At 31.7% G+C, this 20,824-nt stretch overlaps 3 protein-coding genes across 10 annotated transcripts; all 3 read left to right on the top strand.

The window, feature by feature from the left end:
- The first annotated feature begins 2,383 nt into the window (after window positions 1-2,383).
- On the top strand, window positions 2,384-8,429 carry LOC108347821 (trehalose-phosphate phosphatase A). Of its 7 annotated transcripts, none has more exons than XM_017587249.2 (13): window positions 2,384-2,567; window positions 3,375-3,453; window positions 4,921-5,374; window positions 5,473-5,613; window positions 5,711-5,782; window positions 5,897-6,010; window positions 6,130-6,189; window positions 6,291-6,392; window positions 6,830-6,907; window positions 7,006-7,075; window positions 7,163-7,233; window positions 7,323-7,415; window positions 7,934-8,429. In XM_017587249.2, the coding sequence occupies exons 3-13, from the start codon at window positions 5,084-5,086 to the stop codon at window positions 7,988-7,990; spliced, it is 1,149 nt and encodes a 382-aa protein (XP_017442738.1). In that variant the 5' UTR covers window positions 2,384-2,567; window positions 3,375-3,453; window positions 4,921-5,083; the 3' UTR covers window positions 7,991-8,429. The 7 variants fall into 7 exon arrangements, with proteins under 7 accessions (XP_017442738.1, XP_017442737.1, XP_017442740.1 ...); XM_052871087.1 differs by lacking the exon at window positions 2,384-2,567 and adding an exon at window positions 3,065-3,210; XM_017587248.2 differs by lacking the exon at window positions 3,375-3,453 and having other exon boundaries at window positions 2,384-2,594.
- A 1,897-nt stretch (window positions 8,430-10,326) lies between these two features.
- Window positions 10,327-16,973, top strand: LOC108347819 (beta-fructofuranosidase, soluble isoenzyme I). 2 transcript variants are annotated; one of them, XM_017587245.2, is made up of 7 exons: window positions 10,327-10,807; window positions 10,945-10,953; window positions 14,698-15,554; window positions 15,803-15,964; window positions 16,071-16,282; window positions 16,362-16,449; window positions 16,636-16,973. In XM_017587245.2, exons 1-7 carry the CDS (start codon window positions 10,444-10,446, stop codon window positions 16,837-16,839), a joined length of 1,896 nt encoding a protein of 631 aa, XP_017442734.2. In that variant the 5' UTR covers window positions 10,327-10,443; the 3' UTR covers window positions 16,840-16,973. The 2 variants fall into 2 exon arrangements, with proteins under 2 accessions (XP_017442734.2, XP_052726998.1); XM_052871038.1 differs by lacking the exon at window positions 10,945-10,953.
- Window positions 16,973-18,741, top strand: LOC108347820 (pentatricopeptide repeat-containing protein At1g08070, chloroplastic-like). The gene has a single exon (XM_017587246.2). The coding sequence runs from the start codon at window positions 16,977-16,979 to the stop codon at window positions 18,537-18,539; it is 1,563 nt and encodes a 520-aa protein (XP_017442735.1). The 5' UTR covers window positions 16,973-16,976; the 3' UTR covers window positions 18,540-18,741.
- Window positions 18,742-20,824: the final 2,083 nt, after the last annotated feature.

Genomic DNA, 20,824 nt, shown 5'->3' on the forward strand with positions numbered 1-20,824 from the left:
CTCGGTCTCAAAGCTCTAAGTGTTTGGCCAAAGCTCTAAGTGCTTGGCCAAAGCTCATAGCATTTGGTCTCAAAGCTCTAAGTGTTCGGCCAAAGCTCTAAGTGCTCGGCCAAAGCTCTAAATGTTCGGCCAAAGCTCTAAGTGCTCGGCTAAAGCTCATAGCGTTCGGCAAAGCTCTAAGTGCTCGGCCAAAGCTCATTGCGTTCGGCCAAAGCTCCTAGCGTTCGATTCAAGTTCTTTAGCTATTGTTTTGGGTAAATTAAGTGTGTGTGATGATTTCCGTGTAAAGTATGGTTGTTGTAATGTGGTTAAATTGAAAGTATGTGAATGTATGATGTATTGTTGTGTTGAAAGTGAAAAGTATCAGTATTGGACGTAATTCCATGATCCTCAAGGGAGGGATACATGGTGGTGCCCTTTTAGTGTGTTTAGAATGATTTGCATGGAAGCTCAGTCTTGGAGGTTATCCTGAAACTACAATGGTCAATCATTATCAAGTAGAGAGGATTGAACCATGTTGTGAGTAGTAGCAGGAGGTTCTAGTCTTGGGTGCTTCTAGTATGGCCTAAGGTGAGTGATGACGGACTAACCTCGTGAGTGTGGTAGGGTGAAACCCATTGGCAACGGCTTTGCAAAGCAGTAGAAGCCACCACGAATGCATGACCCGCCATAGCTCGACAATCATTTTAGTCCAGACAAGTCAAGTTTAAAGTGAAACAAGTCTTGATGGTGTAGTCTAATATATATATATGCTTTGATTTGCATGTTGTGTGTGATTGTATAACATGATTTTTATACCTAGCTCACCCTTGCTTCTGTGTTTGTGTATTGCTTGTGTATGCTTTTTCTTTGCAATGATCATCCACTTCTAGGGTTGTTGCAGGTTAGTACTTCTAGGTCTTAATTAAGTTGTATTATTTTAAAAATACTCTATAGTAGTCCTTTATGTTTAAGTTTTCAAATTCTGGTGATATTTTGGATGACTGTAACCTTAACTGAACTTCTAGTCTTACTCCAACTGTTCTATTATATTAAGATGATGACGTCTATAATATATCATGCTTGCTATATAATTGGGATGTCACATTCTTCATGTAGTTGAGTAATTATTTTTATGTTTAGTTATCTATTTTATTCTTTGTACATTATATTTTCAATATTTTTTTTATAGTTTCTATGAATTAAGATAATAGAAATTAAAATAAATTAAAAATTGGATGTATAGAGACAAATAGTTGAAATTATATATGTAAAATCTAAAAATTGAAAACACATTAATATTTTTACTAATAATATGACATGTTAATATTAGATTAAAATGATTTAATCTAATATTATAAACACAACAATATTTATAATTGTAGTGAGATGGTATATTAATAGTAGATTAAAATAATTTCATTTTAGAAACTAAAGTTATAAATTGAGAAAACTATGAGATTAAAAAGTAAGTATAAACCTTTAAATACGGTATAGAAATATGTACTTTTTGAAGAGTACAACATCTCATTAATTCAGTAATAATAGCTCAAAAAGGACACTAGAAAAGACAGAGAAAACCATGGGCAACGTAGGTTAGTGAGAAATACAAGGATTGCTTCAATGGTATTCCCATTGTCAAATATCTTCAAAAATCTACTCAAAAACTCCAAAACAATAGCTCAAGCTACATTTTCAAAGAAAAATCACCAAGAACGAATCCAAACACTACATTATTTTTTTCTGATATATTATTTATTCTAATTATCTCTGTATAAGATAAATTGAACTTATTTTAAATACATAATCATACTTATAGTATAATTAGATTTGTGAAAATTTTAACACATTCTCTCTTACTAAAGATAAAATATTTTAAGATAATATAAAATTAAATATTTATGAATGTATTGACTATCAAATTTATATTCACCTATATGTTATAATTTAATTAACGTGATAATATCTCTAATAAATAGATGGACCATTTTAATAAAATATTAAAGTTAAATTAGTTTTTAATATCTCTAATAATGTATTAGATATTTAAAGTTAAATTAGTTTTTTATTTTGTTTGGAAAAATATAATACAGAGATGTGAACATTTCACATTTGATAAGTCACGAGTTACTTTCCATTCACCTTCTTAGTTGAAATACCTTTTTTAAGTTTATTTTAATTTCTGGCTTCTTTTTAGACTGGAGCAGCGTCGTCATCCCTTAAAAGTCTCGACCAGAAGAGCGTGGTTCAAACGCGTGTCCCCATTGGCCTGGATTCCCATAGCCAACGCCAAAAACAACGTGTCGATCACGCGCCTCGCCGAGGCCGTAAACGAAAGCTCAGAAAATGTAAAATATTTTAATGGCGAGTGGTTTCCTTATTCAACGACCGCGCCTGTGCGGTTCTGTAACGCACGTTAGGTGAGGACCAACGCGCTTAAATACTCCCTCCGGTTCGCTCCTTTCTTCATCGTAACAAACAACCATTCTCTTTTCTGTTCTCAGCGTTTTCTTCTCTTTTCGTGAAACTGCAACACTCTCTCCTTTTTCTCCATTCTCAGAACCTCTTCTTTTCCAGCCTGGGAGAAAGTATGGTACCTATCTTCTTCCTCACGTGTACATTCTCCCTCTCTCTGTTTTCCTTATAATTGGGGAATTACTGCAAAAGGAAACTTCTCATGAAATTTCACATTGGAAACTTTCTTTTTTCTGCTTTTAACTGTTGATTTGTTTCTTTTCGATAAAATTCGCAACGACTTTTATGTAATGCTGTAACATTCATTAGCTCTTCGCTCGTTTTTTTCTGTTTGAACACTGTTTAATCTGCAGCTTGCATTGTGATCTGAATCTCCCTCTTCATTGTTCCCTCTGAACTCATTTTTCAGATATCGCCTATCAAATAAACTATTTTGTCCTCTTTTGTTTTGGGTACTGCCATCAGGATTGTGAGTTGTCTGAATTTGACAGGAAAAAAGTCTTTTTTTTTTTCTGTCGCCAAGTTTTGTTGTTTGGATCAAAGACTAATTGCAACACTTTGGGGCACCAAAACTGACATGAATTTCCTGTTACATTTATACTATTCACAGCGTATCTATGCATTAACATTTGAAGAATTATGGTGTGTTTGACTTAACTTGGATGGTCCTCAAATCTTTGGGTCTAATATGATAATTTCTAGAGGGCATATTTCGTGGGATTGGTATGGAGAAGGATAGAATTTCCCATCCACCAGGTAGTGATTTGGAGTTTATAATTACTTTTTTGGAGTAAGATAAATGTATGTAGCTTTGGAACCTTTCATCTAACCAGTTGTGATTTGGAATCTCTATACCTTTCATTTTTAACACTTAGAGTAATGGACATCAAATTATGGATCGTCTTTTTCTGGTTGAACAGTTAAGGAGTTGAGTTCGACCTATGATCTTTAGGCCTAATCTAATTGCTTTTGGAGGGAAGACCTAACCAACTCTAAAAGGTTCGTTAAGTGGAACAAAACAATGTCTTGTTTTTGGCAACTTTAATATTCATTTGTGCTTTTGAAATGAAATAAACGTGTATCTTCTACAAGTGTTCTTTGAATCTAGACACTTTTTCGCCTAACATGTCCTCTTCTATATTTTGGGATAAAAAATTAGAGAACTTATTCACCAAATAGCGTGGTGCTCTTGGTCACACGCATGGTAAAAGCCCGACGGAGCTTAGGAGTTCATATTAAATTTTTGGATTCCGGAGAAGTGTGTTCTTTACCGCGAACCATTAGGTGCATCTTACCTTTCTAGTCAAGTTGAGAATCTGAACTTTGACCGTTTGATTATAATTATTATTTAATGGGGATTGCGTAAATATGTTGACATTCAATGGTTCGGTAACAGTTTTTGACTAGTGAATCTTTCTCTTTCTTTCGTGATGCCTTCGGCTTTGATAGTTACTATTTGATGTATTATTGACATTTTTCAACTGGTTTTATTTATTTATTTGCGAGAACGTTTCTTTTTTCTTTTATGAGTGCATCATTGTTTTATTCAGAGAGGTCGTTGCATGAATGATTGATTGATTCAGTTGTTGTCCACAAGTGTATTCTGGTTTGTCTGCCTTGAAACTGTTTAAACTTTAATTAAGCTGCTGCATTGTTGTCGTTTGTTTTCACGCTCGTCTTTTTCGGGGTTTTTGTCTAATAATTGCTTCTTCTTCTTGGGATCGTGTTTTTGCTCTAATAATTGCTTCTTGCGCCTGTAGTAATGTATTTTCTAATAGTAGATTTGGTGTCAGTAAGGGTCTTTTGGTAAAATAAGCAATCTCAGTCATTTAAATTGAGAGAGGACCTAGCTTAATTTTATAAAATTTAATTTTATAATAAACGAAGTGAGATTTTTAACCTACTCTCAGGATCTCCTCAGATACTATTTGAGAAAGTCATTTTGCTCTCCTCAGATACTATTTGAGAGAGTCATTTTGAGTTTAACTTAATTTTACAAAATCATACTGTAAGTTAAAGATTATTGTAATTTATGTTCTTTAATTTTGTTATATCACTTGAGGATATGAGATCTAGGTAAAATGATAAACGAAAGAAAGGATAAAAGAAGTCAAATTGTGAAGTTGGCATCAACCCGTGATGAATTTATCGCTCTTAAATTGTTCTTTTAGTGTTTTCATTGAAAAGACACGTCCACGTTGGTATGTAAGTTTTTGTGCAATGATGGTTATTGGAGTCTGTAACAGGACCACCATGGTGAGTGAGAGTGACGGTACCAAATTCTAACCAAGAGAAATTCTATTTCTACAATTATTTCTGTCTTCCTTTTTGTTTGTTTATTTTCCTTTGGTAGTTTGTTTATTTTCCTTTGGTAGTTTATAAGGTCATGTTTTCATGTTTTCAATTAATTGGTGACTTGATATTCAATGAATTCAAGCTAATCAATTGCATGATCATTGTCTATAGGAACTCATCAGTCGATAAATTTCTAACTCAAAAGCATTGACAAGAAAAGAGTTGATTGAAGTGGTGGAAGTCTTATAGACATTGGTTCATTTTGTTCTGAATACTCCTCAAAAGGTCTTACATTGTTGCTGCTCTGTGAAAATTGTGCATAGACCTGGATCCAATGGAGCTGAAGCCAAATCTTACTCCAGTCCTTACTGATGCCGCACCCTTGACAAGGTCAAGGCTGGGTGTGTCTTCTGGTTTGTCACCTTACTCTTCTCCAAAAGGGGCAACCTTTCCCCATCATGGTCCCTTTCTGTCTATTCCAAGGAAGAAGACAGGAATTCTTGATGATTTTCGTTCTAGCGGTTGGCTTGATGCCATGAAATGTTCTTCTCCTACTCGCAATAAAGTATCCAAGGATCTCAATCATGGAATTGGATCACATGATGCTGCTTATAGTACCTGGCTGGTATAGCATACTTTCCTCTGTAGTTTTTTTGTTCAATAGTTGTGGAATGTTTTGTTTATACAATTTCATTTGGTCACTTTTTCTTTTCAATTCCACAGCTAAAGTTTCCATCAGCACTTGCATCTTTTGATCAAATTACTAACTGTGCAAAAGGGAAGAAAATAGCATTATTTCTTGATTATGATGGGACTCTTTCACCCATTGTGGACAATCCTGACTGTGCGTTTATGTCAGATAATGTATGTGATGTTCTTTGTTGATTTGTTGTCCACGTTTCAGTTAGATTTTTTCTTCTGATGCTATTACTTTGCTGGTCTAACCCTTAAACTTCTTCAGATGCGTGCTGCTGTTAAAAAAGTCGCGGAATATTTTCCAACTGCAATAATCAGTGGAAGAAGACGTGACAAGGTAGTTGGAGAATTTTATGAAACGATTTATTTTTTCTTTTACTTTTACATTTGCATTATAATCCTTAGTTTTCACTTTTGACTTTAACATTTATGTTATACCCTGTTGACTCAGGTATATGAATTTGTTGGATTAAGTGACCTCTATTATGCTGGTAGTCATGGGATGGACATTATTGGTCCTCCCAGACAATCTATTTCTGATGATCACCCTGATTCTGATAAGAAGGTAATTGTTTCAAAGTTTCTACCTGATGTGTTTGTGAATATGTATCTTACTTCACATTATCTGTCAAGAAGTACCTTTTAATGTAGCTCGATTTGAATTTTATTCTTCTAAAATTACAGGGTCTTGGTGAACTTAATTTATTCCAACCTGCTGCTGAATTCCTTCCCATGATTGATGAGGCATGTATATTTCAAAAATACAATCCAATTAAACTCTTTTCTCTCTTTTTTCTGTAATTGAAAGTTGTATGCTGATCAATTAAGGTTTCATGTTCGCACAGGTACGTAGGTTGCTCAAGGAGTGTACAAAAGACATTGAAGGAGCAACAGTTGAGAACAATAAATTTTGTGCATCTGTACATTACCGGAATGTAGATGAGGAGGTATTAACTTCATTTCTGATGCCTTTTTGTTTAGCATAAGAATGGGGCATCTTTCTTCCTAGGATGATTTCCTCTTTTTACCAACTTATTTTGTGCTTGTTCGAATGAAATTTATTTTTGTTGAAATTAATTTTAAAATGAGATAATCTATGTATCGATTATTTTATTCTAAAAATAAGTTACTAATAAAGCTTACTTAATTTATTCATCCAACTAAAACTCTTTCAAGTTTTGCTTAAACTCGAAGACTTCTCAACCCGTAATCAATTCTTCCACGTGGATCGTGGAACTAAGCAAGTGAACATTTCCTTAAAACTATATTTCATGACATTTCAACATGATTTTTCACAATTCCATATGAAATCTAACACGCACTTTATACTTTATAATGATTGTAAACATTTATTTCCTCTTCGTTTGTTTCATTTGATGTACAGAATTGGCATATTGTGGGACAACGTGTATATGATGTTTTGAAGGGGTATCCTCGTTTGCGTTTAACTCATGGGCGGATGGTACTGTTTCGTGACCCAACTTTTTCACTCATTTTTCAAGAGATATAACTTTTAAAAAAGTACTTCTTAATAATCTATGTTTCGTTACTAATTTTCAGGTTTTAGAGGTTCGGCCAGTGATTGACTGGGATAAGGGAAAAGCTGTCACATTTTTACTTGAGTCACTTGGTGAGTTCATTGTTTTTATCTATTGGCTACCTTCTTTGAAGATCAGAATTTTGTTATGCAAGTAAATGACACAAGACTTATTCTTAGGACTCGGCAATCGCGATGACGTGCTAACAATATATGTTGGAGATGATAGAACAGACGAAGATGCCTTTAAGGTAATAGTAATAAATCGCTTATTATGCTTGTTTCTCAATTTCTCCTTTTGTAGATTCCCTTAATACTGATATCAAAATGACTCTTACAGGTTTTGAGAGAAGCTAATAAAGGTTGTGGCATCTTAGTGTCCCCTTCCCCAAAAGAAAGCAACGCAGTTTACTCTCTTCGTGATCCCTCAGAGGTAATTCTCTTCATTCTAATTTACTTCGTATGTTTCTTTTTCTGTCGTTGGACTGCATCTGAATCTGACAGATGAACTCCTTCAGGAAGATAAAGGACTGCCTGCCCATCTAAAATTTTGTTCATTTTCGTTTGTCACTCTTTTAAATTTTAAGATCACGTAATTTTTCTTTCAAATTATTCTGTTAATTTAGTTTATATAATAATAGAAAAATTAAGATCGTGAGTGAAGTTCACTAAATAAGTAAGACGTACAGAATTTTATAACTTTTATGATTTTCAGCAACTGACAAAGAGTGTGTGTTGATGTCATTTTCCTTTCTTTTATTCACAAAACTTGAATATGCTAAAACAATTGAGTGGTATCTGGATTATTGTCAATAGTATGTTCAGATACATCGATTATACTGCACAAAACTATGGTGATGCCAATGAAATTGAAACTAGAACTAGCTATTTGTTTTTGTATACTGATGTAGCTTTTCTGATGTCATAATCCAACCAATGTTGTATCTTCAGGTCATGGAATTTCTGACATCACTTGCTGTATGGAAATCAAGCATTCAAGCTCGCTGAAAAGCCTTACAAAGTGTATAGAGGAGAACATACTCCGCTATGCTATATATATTAGAGACAGTCTTTTTGTTTCGATTTTGGGTTTGTTAGAAAACTTTCCAAGAGGTCTGCTAGAACATATTTGAGCTCAGAAGACCTCTGACCACAGCAACAACATTGTCAACCAAGTTGTTTTATTCAAAGCTTGTGTAGTAGCTGTAAATCCCTGGCTGAGAAATATAATATATATATTTTGGAAGATCAAGGAGAATCTGCTCAGAGGGCTTGCTTTTTTGTTCCCCCTTAAAGTTTTTATTGTATTTATTTCATATTCTTTCTTCAAATTTGGTTATGGTCCCTAACCATTCATTGGGGATTCAATATGAAATTGTTCTGTTCTTTTTCTGTTGTTGAGAGAATTATCATAAGTTAATTTTTTTAACATGTAGATTGGATATCATTATTTGTATTACATATTTACATATCAGTTTGATTACCACTATATAATTCATAGTTCCACTTCCTCACTCTTTGTGCTCTCTTAAAATTATTCCACAAATTGTCCTTTTAATTGTGATGTGGTTATTTGCAGATTAACTTCAATTTATTGCTTTAAGAATATACTGCTAGAGTAATTTTTAGAATAAGGAAGTGATTAAGTTTGGACTCAAAGAGGTGATTTCTTATACATCTCGTTTAATATTGGCAATAATGTCAAAAACATGCTCTCTTCACTTGAAATATTTTGTCTATAGGACTCATTATATAATTAGAATTTGAAATTTTGTTAAATTTCCACCATAATGCTTACACCAAACACCATCCACTCACTAGTAGTCTTCAAATAATATCAATTAACTCAATCTTAGATAAATAATACTAAGAAGAGTAGTTATAAAATACATAAATAAACCATATTTCATTTTATTCAACTCATTATTGCATCCAAGTCATTCCATTAAGCTAATTCTTTTGAGCGAATTCAATTAATTAAATTTACATTTACTCTCGAGTTCATATTTGGTAAGCGCAATCTTATTCTATAGGTTATATAATCGGGTGAGAGAAAATCATGTTTGGAACAATTTCTTAGCTCTCTAAATGAAAATAGTATATCCATATAATATATATATATATATATATATATATATATATATATATATATATATATATATATATATATATATATGGGTGATTAGTTTAGGGATATAAAAATTACTACGACGAAACTTCACATGAAGATGATAATGTTAAAATGAACAGGTTTCTTAACAAAGATATTTAATATACATGTATTTTCTGTTTTATGTTTTTCGTTTGAAAATTAATTATATTTGATAGGAATTTTATTTTAGATAAATTCTTTTAATTTAATCTCTTTGACTTATTGAATATTGTATATTTGAAGATCTGTTTTCTTGATCATATTCCAAATAAGAAAATTTTTCACTTATAATTAGAAAAATCTTAAGAATTTCATCTAATTAAATAATTGAATCATTAGTATAATGTTTCAAAATAGGTAAAGAAATAGAATTTATAGTGTTTTTATCTTCATCTAACTTCCTTTTTATCACTTTTAAAAAATGATTTACAATTTTATTCTTCATCAATATATCTAATATTACTTTTGGCACTCAATATATTTATTGAAAATATTTCACTTTCTTATTTTAGTTAAAATTTAAGAGACTAACTTACATTTTTTATTGTTAATATTTAAAAATATTTGAGATATCGAGTTAATTCTACATAGTTTAAAAAATCTCATTTCTCATTAAATAATCTTTCTCACTTAAATGATATTATACTATTTGAGTGAGATGCTTCTTAACAACAGAATTAAATATGTCTAATTTCATAAAAAGTATATTATGAGAATTTTTTTTATCAATACTTCAAAAAAATTAATTTTACACTTTATTCCATTAATTTTCTATATTTTTACTTTTCCTTTCAAATCAAATTAATTTTATAAATTTGTTAGAATAACCTTACTATGAAATCAAATTGACTTGTAAAAATATAATAATCAATATGAATACAACAAGACAAAAACAATTACAGAAGAATTTAAATTACAACAACAAAAGAAAGAAGTATCCTACTTATAGATTTTCAAATGTCCTCCACAAACTCTTGAATATCTCTTGACAATGAAAGGATGTACAAATTAAAGTCTTTAATCGTCTTTAATTCAAGAAAGTCACCATATCTCATGCTAAAAGCAATCTTTGAAATTGTACAACCTATTTAAAATGCAATATAAAATCTACTTTTTATTAAAAAAAAAATCAATTTATTTTTGTTGTTGTCCTCTTTTCCAATCCTATTGGAACCACCATTCTTATATCCAACTTCCGCGTGACCCATTTTTTCTTCATCTACCATTTTCACTCTCATAAATCCCATTTTTTTCTTCATCTACCATTTTCACTCTGAAAAGCTTCAAACTTCTCCACCATAGCTGAAACATGGAGGCCAATCTTGATCATGCTCCACCACACACCCCTTTGCTTAATCACCCACCAAGACTGAACGAAAATGGCCATAAACCATCAAAGGGTATCTGTGTGATCCTTTATTCCATTGTTTTTCTTCTGTCATTGCTTGCATTGACCATGATCAAGAGCCAAAACCACTTAGAAAAATTGGAGAATAGCAACACAGAAAGCAGCCCTTTTGATTCTAACATCTCCCCCAGAGGGTTGGCTCAAGGTGTTTCTCCCAAATCCAATCCATCCCTTTTCCAGAAAGTTTCATACAATTGGACCAACGCCATGTTTTCTTGGCAAAGAACAGCTTTTCATTTTCAGCCACAAAAAAATTGGATGAATGGTAGGTCTGTATATTTTCTTGCTTCATTTTCATTCCAATTCTGTTATTGTTTTTTCTTTGCTTCTTTTAATGTTACTGTTACATAACCACTGCTGTTCATGTTTCCTGCTCATGATGTTTGCTTCGATGGGCTCCAGATCCTGACGGTATGATTTTATTTCTCAATTTTATTTTCTGTTCCTTTTTCTTTTATAATATATATCCTATCACATTTTTATTATAATTTTATAGTGTAGCTAAAATAAATCATTATTAAGTAACACTTAAACATAATGTGTGAGTTATTCAAAAAAAAGTTCGGAAAATATTAGCATAGGTAAATGATAAGAGATGAAGATACTAACTTTGAAAAGAAAATTTATAACAATAAGTTTGTGAAAAAAAATTTAACTATATATTTTGTTATCTTATTTATTTTTACCGGAAATGAATGTTTTAATTCACTTTCGTTTTAAATTCTTGACATATGCTTGTGATATTTTCTATATGTAAAATTTAGGGATTTACAACAAATAAAATTTAAATTATATTAGGAATAAGTTGATTTGGTTTGAATCATCTAGTTTAATTAAGTAGATATATAAAGTTTTGTTTTGAGAAAAACAAACATATTTTTATCTAAAATTTGCACCTAGTTCTATAGTTAGAAAAAAAAAAGGTTTTGTATTGCACTTTACTTACATATAAACTAAATAATTAGAAAATTAATACAACTATAATATAAAACTTCATATATAATGAAAAAAATATTATTGATTTGGTTGATGTTGGTTGAATTGGTAAATTAAAAATCTAACACTTAAAATAATTTTCACTGAATTAGATTGCTGTGATTTTGAGTTGATTAAAGTAAACTGAATTTTACATAATTTAATTGATTTAACTTGAATTCTTAAGTGGACTGCATTGATTCAAGTTGATGAACATGTCTAGTGAAAATGGTCACTTTTTTTATTTATAATAAGATTTTCTTTTCTTTTTTACTTTATTTTCTATAATGAGTTACTTACTTTAGATAAGTTGAATCTTAGTATACAATTTTAAAAATATTATAAATAAATGATAATCTGAAACTTTTAATGTAAAATAGATAATCCATTATTCTTGTTAATGTGGAAATGGTGTATATCTACTTTCTCAGATACTGAAAGTTACTAGATAACCCAATATTATATATATATATATATATATATATATATATATATATTCGATTATTGTCGTATTAATAGTGACATTTTCTTAAAAAATAAAAATAAATAAAACTATATAAATTGATAGATAACTGTCCCCATTGGTCCATAATTATAAACTCCACATTTATTCTTATCCACATTCTAACCTCAAAATTTTCTTCACCTACTACTATTTAATGCTTCTTCTTTTTTAATTCATTGTTCTTATTATTCCTATTTATAAACAAATAAAACCTAGAAAATATAACAAATTGTAAGCTATTAAGAATGTAAATTAGAACTTTATCAGTTTTTAGAGTATAAAAGGAAAAAGGAAATGATTTTGTGGAGAAATAAAATTTGTTTGCATGATATTTCTACGTTAAAATAATGTCTTTAAGAAAGAGATACGTGAAATTTAGATAAACTTTGTCATCAATGCTTATAGAAAGGTTAAGTCGGGTAAAATTAACATATGTATAAACTAAAAACCATATTTTAAAACTAATATAATTTTTTAATAAATTAACTTGTGTTTAAACTAATTTTGATTTCTTAGAGAATTTTTTTTCTTAAAATATTTATGAGAATTTTATCTAAGCTATTCTTATTCTGTAGACATCTTATAGTAAGAAATATAAATTAAAGAAATATTTATTAAATAATGGGAAATGATAAATTTATCCACGGCTATATATATATATATATATATATATATATATATATACATATATATATATATATATATATATATATATATATATATATATATATATATATTTATAGTATGAGTTTAAGTTTGATTCTTGCTCATAAATTAAGTGATAATATGAGGATTGGATCTCTTTATATATTATAAAAATTTTATTTATATATCTATAATATATTAAAAATTATTAGTATTTACTAAATCACATCTATTAAAATTGATATCAAGTACAACATCATCTTTTTCTTATTAGAATTTTTAGTTTATCCGAAGTATAAAATTAAAAGTGTCATTTTTATATAAAAAAAATGTTACAAGAAAATATAACATAATTAAGTTTGTGCTCAACGCAATATTAGATTTTAGCTAACTTAATTATGTGATTTGGAAAACTAGAGACCTACTCAGATGATCAAGTTAGTATTTCTGACTTAGTGTTGATTCAAAATCAGTTTTCAATGTTATAATACATACCAATTTAAGCAAATGTTCAAATCCTCATTTCCTCAACTTAACACCAATTCAAGCAAATACAAGCAACACACAACCATATGACATACAAATTATTTAACAATTCAACCAACAATATTAGTAGTTCCATTATTTAAAGTATTGTCAAATAACTCTAGAAATCCTACAACAGTTCCAAAAGTAAAAGAAACTCAATTTGTTCTTACGAACAATAGAAACACAATACACCATTAGAATTAGTAATCAACATAGAATTTCATAGAAGACTCAAACCCTATATGTGATCCAGATAGTTCGCATGTAAAGAAAGACAAAATAAACCAAAGGAAGAAGTAGAAAATCAAATTACTCTATTCGAAAAACTAATTTGATGGAAATAGAGAACTCAACTCAAGAAAATTTTTTACAATCTCCGATCTTTAAATAAATGAACAGATGATTAGAAAGCTAAGAGAGAGTAGAGAGTTCTAGAATTAAAAAATTTAGATTGATGATGTGATTCAAGATAATAAAACTTATTTATATTAAAAAAATTTAATATTAAAATAATCAAGTAACCTTGTTTCTAAACCACTCTAATTTCTAAAATACAAATTTATGAATCATTACATTAAATAATTAATATTTATGAAAAAATATTATGTTATTTTTTTTTATTTTTATATAAAAGTTATTCTCCTTTAAATATGACAATAAAATTTAACATGGACCATATTAACACCCAAAATTATAAAAATTGAATATTTCCTTAGATTCGTACATCCTTCAAATATTTATTTTCTAAACTATTTATATAAATCTTCTTGGGAATTTTTTTTACCAACCAAACCCATTCTTGTCATTTATGAAAATCATAAATCTTAATCTTCGTAATTTTAATAATCATTAAGAATCACGATTTTCAGATATGAAAAAGGCTATCTTGAATGAAATATCTTTAAGTGATCATTGATTGAAAATTATATACCATAACTTAATTAATAAAATAAACTTAAATAGTTTAGGATAATTGGTTTATATTTATAGCACAATAGTATGTATGTTTTATTGAAATAGTAGCCAATTTCTTAGTGGTAAAAAAAAGTAGTTTCTAAGTTCATGTTCAACAACTAAAGTAACATTGTAAGTAATTAGTTAAAATGTAAAGAACAATATTATGAAAAACATATCTTAAATATTTCAATTACATTAAATAAATAAAATTTCTATAATTAATTAAAACTAATGATTAGGATTTTATTACTTATATTTATTTATTTTAGCATAGATAGTTATTAACTTTTAATATAATTTTTTTTATCTGTTGAAGTAATAAAAAATGTAAGAAATGTGTTCATAATCAAAATGATGTAATTTTAAATTTCATATTTTTATCTATAATTTTAAATAGTAATTATAATGAAAATGTTAAAAAAAGTTATGCCATATAAGATAAAGTAAATATCTTAAATTGATAGCATGGAAGATGTTTCCAATGAGCAATATATGTTTCCAATTATTAGGGTTTGAAATTTTGAGATTTTATCCTACGATTGCAGGTCCATTGTTTCACATGGGATGGTATCATCTGTTTTACCAATATAATCCTGATTCAGCTGTGTGGGGGAACATCACATGGGGCCATGCAGTATCAAGGGACATGATTCATTGGCTCTATCTACCCATTGCCATGCTTCCTAACAAGTGGTACGATATCAACGGTGTATGGACTGGATCTGCCACGATTCTGCCAGATGGCAAAATCAGAATGCTTTACACGGGTGACACCAATCAGTATGTGCAAGTGCAAAACCTTGCATACCCTGCCAATCTATCTGATCCACTTCTTCTCGATTGGGTCAAGTATGCGGGTAACCCGATCTTAGTGCCCCCGCCCGGGATCGGATCCAAGGACTTCCGAGACCCGACCACGGGTTGGATCGGGCCGGATGAAAAATGGAGGGTCGCAATTGGGTCAAAGAAAGGAAAAACGGGCCTTTCGTTAGTTTACACAACCATTGATTTCATCAACTTTGAGCAAAATGATCACTACTTGCATGCAGTTCCGGGTACGGGTATGTGGGAATGTTTAGACTTTTACCCGGTTTCGATAAATGGGTCTAAGGGTTTGGATACTTCAGTTAATGGGCCATATGTTAAGCACGTCTTAAAAGCTAGTTTGGATAACGCAAGGGTAGATAGTTATGCAATTGGGACCTATTTTGTTGAAAACGATACATGGGTACCCGATAACCCGCTTAAGGATGTGGGTATCGGGTTGCTTTTGGACTATGGAAGATACTATGCTTCGAAGACTTTCTATGACAAAGAAAAAGAGAGGAGAATTCTATGGGGTTGGGTCAATGAAACTGATATAGAAAGTGATGACTTAAGAAAGGGTTGGGCTTCTCTTCAGGTATCAATTTTGCTTTTTTAACTTTAATTCTATCTTTTGCTTCTTCAACTTTAATTGTGATTTTAGTTTAGCGACATTTGTGTTAAATTTTCCATTTTGAAAATGAATAATAGGATGTAATGTAACTAGTTTGATGGTGAAGTTAGAAATGCGCATGAAAAGTGTTTGATGAAATGCTGTTATTTTTCATGGTTGAGTTTATAACTTTGTGAATATAAAGCTTAAGTACATCTTTTCTGTTTTATTAGACAATTCCAAGAACAGTGTCGTTTGATAACAAGACTGGGACTAATTTGCTTCTGTGGCCAGTGGAGGAAGTAGAAAGCTTGAGACTAAGTAGTGATGAATTTGAAGGAGTGGTGGTTAAGCCTGGCTCTGTTGTGCCACTAAACATAAGCCTAGCGACACAGGTTTGTGTGTAGAATTACGTATGTTTACTCAAATGTTTTTGTTGCACTGTCACTCACAGTAATTGTACTGATCAACAACTATTTTCATTTCCCAAAAATATCCCAGTTGGACATATTTGCTGAATTTGAGATTGAATGGTTGAACTCCGAAAGTATTGGTGAGAGCAACATAGGTTGTGGAAGGGGTGGTGTAGCAGACAGAAGTGCTTTTGGACCATTTGGTCTTCTGGCAATAGCAGACGACTCACTTTCTGAACAAACCCCAATTTATTTTCGCCTTTCTAATACTACCACTTTCTTCTGTGTTGATGAAACAAGGTAGGAATTTGCACTTGGTAATACAGATTTTCTCTTTTTAAAGAAGAAACATGGTAATGAGTTATTGGGTGTGATGTAGATCATCAAAGGCTTCTGATGTTGCAAAGCCAATTTATGGCAGCAAAGTTCCAATCCTTAGTGATGAAAAATTATCAATGAGGGTATTGGTAAGTGTGAATTGCACTTCTTGTTCACTTGGTGTGTGGTTGTACATTACCTATTTTAGTTTTTATCATTGGTTTTCTCTCTAGATTTTGTTTCCATATAGGGAATGCATGTTCATATGTAGTTTAATAAAACTTATGTCTATTTTGTTTTAGTTAAATACACAGTTAACTTTCCAATTTGATCAGGTTGACCATTCAATTATTGAGAGCTTTGCTCAAGGAGGAAGAATTGTGATCACAAGTAGAATTTACCCAACTGAAGCAATATATGGAGCTGCAAGATTATTTGTATTCAACAATGCAACTGACATAAACATTAAGATCTCCTTAAAGATTTGGCAATTGAACTCTGCTTTCATACGTCCCTTTCCCTTTGATCAAAATCAATGAAGAGTGTTTATTTATATTATTCTCATTATGATTATGATGATGATGATTTATGTATTGTTATTGACACATGTAGATCAACAATCATTCATCAAGTTAATGAATTTTGATTGAACTATCAATCACTTTGTTCACAACCTATGAAGGCTCAGAATCTGAATCAAATAGCAATTCGCGCTCAACAACAACTCCTCACAAACCCTAATCCCCAATTGTTGAACCCTTTACTATCACTTCTCACAAATTCTAAAAATGCATTCTTTCATCTCTACAACCAAATGCTCTCACACCCTTTCTCGCACAATCACTACACCTTCACCCACGCCCTCAAGGCCTGCTCCTCCAACTACGCTCACTCCAAGGCTCTCGAAATCCACGCGCGGCTCATCAAATCCGGTCACTACGTCGACATCTTCATCCAGAACTCGCTCCTCTACTCCTACCTCGCCCGCAACGACGTCGTCGCCGCCTCAAACCTTTTCCGGTCGATTCCCTCCCCCGACGTCGTTTCATGGACCTCACTGATATCGGGCCTCGCCAAATCGGGCTTCGAGGCCCAAGCCCTTCAACATTTTTCCGAAATGAACTCGGAGCCCAGAAGTGTCGAACCCAATGCAGCCACCCTCGTCGGCGCGTTGTGCGCGTGTTCGTCTCTTAAGGCTCTGAGGCTCGGCAAGTCCGTTCACGCTTACGGCGTGAGGATGATTGCCAACGTGAATGTTGTTTTTTACAACGCGGTGTTGGACTTGTACGCAAAGAGTGGGGCGTTGAAATATGCCAAGAACCTGTTTGATAAAATGTCTGTGAGGGACGTGATTACTTGGACCACTTTGTTGATGGGTTACGCGCGTGGTGGTTACTGCGAGGAGGCTTTTGGTGTGTTTAAACGAATGGTGCATAGTGCAGAAGCTGAACCAAACGAGGCAACTGTAGTAACTGTTTTATCAGCGTGTGCCTCTATTGGAGCATTGAGTTTGGGGCAGTGGGTGCATTCGTATATTGACTCACGACAAGACCTTGTGGTTGATGGAAATATTGGGAATGCTTTGCTCAACATGTATGTGAAGTGTGGAGACATGCAAGTGGGGTTTAGGGTTTTTGACATGATTGAGCACAAGGATGTTATCTCGTGGGGCACTGTTATCTCTGGGCTTGCCATGAACGGTTATGGGAAAAGAACGTTGGAGCTATTTTCCCGCATGTTGGTTGAAGGGGTTGAGCCTGATGATGTTACTTTTATTGGGGTGTTATCTGCATGTAGCCATGCGGGGTTGGTGAATGAAGGGGTTATGTTTTTCAAAGCAATGAAAGATTTTTATGGAATTGTGCCACAGATGAGGCATTATGGTTGTGTTGTGGATATGTATGGACGTGCTGGTTTGTTTGATGAAGCTGAGGCTTTCCTTAGAAGCATGCCTGTTGAAGCTGAATGGCCTATTTGGGGAGCTCTTCTACGAGCTTGCAAAATCCATGGTAATGAAAAGATGTCTGAATGGATAAAGGGACACCTAAGGGGGAAAAGGGTTGGTGTTGGTACTCTTGCTTTGCTGTCTAACATGTATGCCGGTTCTGAACGATGGGATGATGCTAATAAGATTCGGAAGAGTATAAGAGGCACTGGAGTAAAGAAAGTTGCGGGATGTAGCTGGGTAGAGCTTGAGGTGTACAATAACAGATCGGATTCAAATGTGTGTGGTGCCTAGTTAGATGGATAAGGGAAGATCAATGAAGTTTTGACAAGGAGAATGGTACCAACAATGATATAACCTCATGAGCTTGAAATCGAGCATCTTACCATTTATTAAAACATATACTTGTACGGGAAAATACTAAGTTATTCTCTTAGATATGCTTAAATTATACTCTTTATCCTTTTAATTTAAAATACGCATTTCGTTTTCCACAAAGATGAATGTGTGTATATTACAGTCTTTGTGAATACATATAAACAAGTTTCTTAACCGTAGTAATTTTCTTTGGAACGTGTATCCAATTCCTATAAAGAAAATGAGTCCTGCTGATATTTCATCCTTTTTTTACAACTATTACTGTCAGAATAATTAATTTTGAACTCTGAATTCTCGAGTGCAATAGAAAATGGAGCATATAATAGCAATCAGAAAAATACAAAAACGAAGCTGGCTTAATGGCAGTCATAGGAAAAGGAAATTTTCGTTATCAAAAAGAGATATGCCATTACTTTTTAGATGCATTATAAAAAGAAATTTGTATTCCTTCTAAAAGCAACAGCCATATACTATTAGACTAAAGCGAGAGAAAAGTTGCGACGTATTGGCGAGAAGAACCCAAGATTTTATCACCAATGATAGTGCTAGAGATTTTAAGCTATAGCTCTAAAATTTAACATACTACCATGGTAAAGATTCTTTTAGTTTTAGTTCAATCTCACCTTAATCATTCATTTTAACTAAGCTCAAGATTTCCTTCTTTCACACTCTCTTTCTATTCCAAATCATTCTTTAGACATGAGACCAAATTTGTCTCTTTATGTATTGAAACAAAACAAAATCCAGTCATTGTCTCTGCAGCCGCTGGCCAAGAACCAAGGGGATCATTGCTTCCTGCACCCCATGTTTTCTTTCATTTGGATGCCCTTTGGTCTCTGATTTTTAGTGCTCATCACTTTTGCTCTCTCCTCCTCAGGTTCTCAATTTCTGTTCTTTGTAGAAAAGTGGCTCATGTAAACCAATCCTCTTTTCTTCTTTTTTTTTTCTCTTTTTCTGATTTTTGCTTCTCTCTATTGGTATTTGTTGTATGTTAGGAATGTGGGTGTTGAGGAGATGGAAAGGGTGAAGAAACAAAACATGGGGTGCAGGAAGCAATTTCCAACCAAAGGTTTATTAACGGGCTTCTACTTTGGGCCAGCCATATTTTAACTTACTTACGTACCACTCTCATACCTTACTTTTGCACCCGTATATTTAGAAGAATTATTAAAACATCATTTGTCCATTGTTTAAATAAATAAAAATCTCATTCTTCTTGAATACATTCAAGATATTTTAGAAAATTTAGAATAGTGTATCTAAAAGTATATTACTAGTAGTAATTTACGAATTGGGTAGTTAAGAAAGTTTTTTTCTAGAATTATAGTCTGAATTAGGTAATCCATAATATTTTGAGATTATGCAATAAGAACCTATATTTATTATCACGAAATACGAAAAACATTTAACGTTACACAATGGAATGATTATGATGGCATTATGACAAGGATATTTTATATATGGAGATGTAGAAAGAAAAAAAAATGGGAGAGAAAGTTATATGAAAAAATAAATTTATAAAATAGTTAAAATCCCTATATTATTTATCATATAGTTGTATTCATTTATTCGTCTTTGTTTACCAAACATTAAATCAATTAAATTTCATTTGATTTACCTTTATTGAAACATAGTTTTTAAGAAGTAAGATTGGTGTATTTTTTATTTTTTTTTTATGGATAAAATCCATTATTGGAGAGGAACTTTTTACTGGAAAGAATTTCAAGAAACCAAGATTTATCATGATAACATGGTGGCCTATTAACACCATTCTTTGTTTTCATTGATTAATGATTTTGATTGAGATGTTATTGCTCCATGCACACTCACCATGATAGTGAAACCCATTTCCTTAATGCCTAACATTCCCCCAAAACCACCACGCCACAAACATCCATGCCTATTCAAATGCATAATTAATAATACCACATAATTTAAACAAATTCAAATATTATCCATTTTAGTATTACATTTACAATAACATCTGTTATACTTTTGGATTGAGGTATAAAATTAGTTTTGGATTTGAAACTTTTCCCTTAAAACTCATTTCTTAAAATGAAAAATTAATAATAATGACTGTAAGTAATGGAAAATTATGAAATATACCAAAATAATAATAATAATAATAATAATAACTACTGTAATAAGATTTAATGAACGGTGTAAAAAGAAGTGCCACAATCTGACACATATGTTAA

Source organism: Vigna angularis, chromosome 11 (genome assembly GCF_016808095.1).
Source record: "Vigna angularis cultivar LongXiaoDou No.4 chromosome 11, ASM1680809v1, whole genome shotgun sequence".
NCBI classification, from domain to species: domain Eukaryota; kingdom Viridiplantae; phylum Streptophyta; class Magnoliopsida; order Fabales; family Fabaceae; genus Vigna; species Vigna angularis.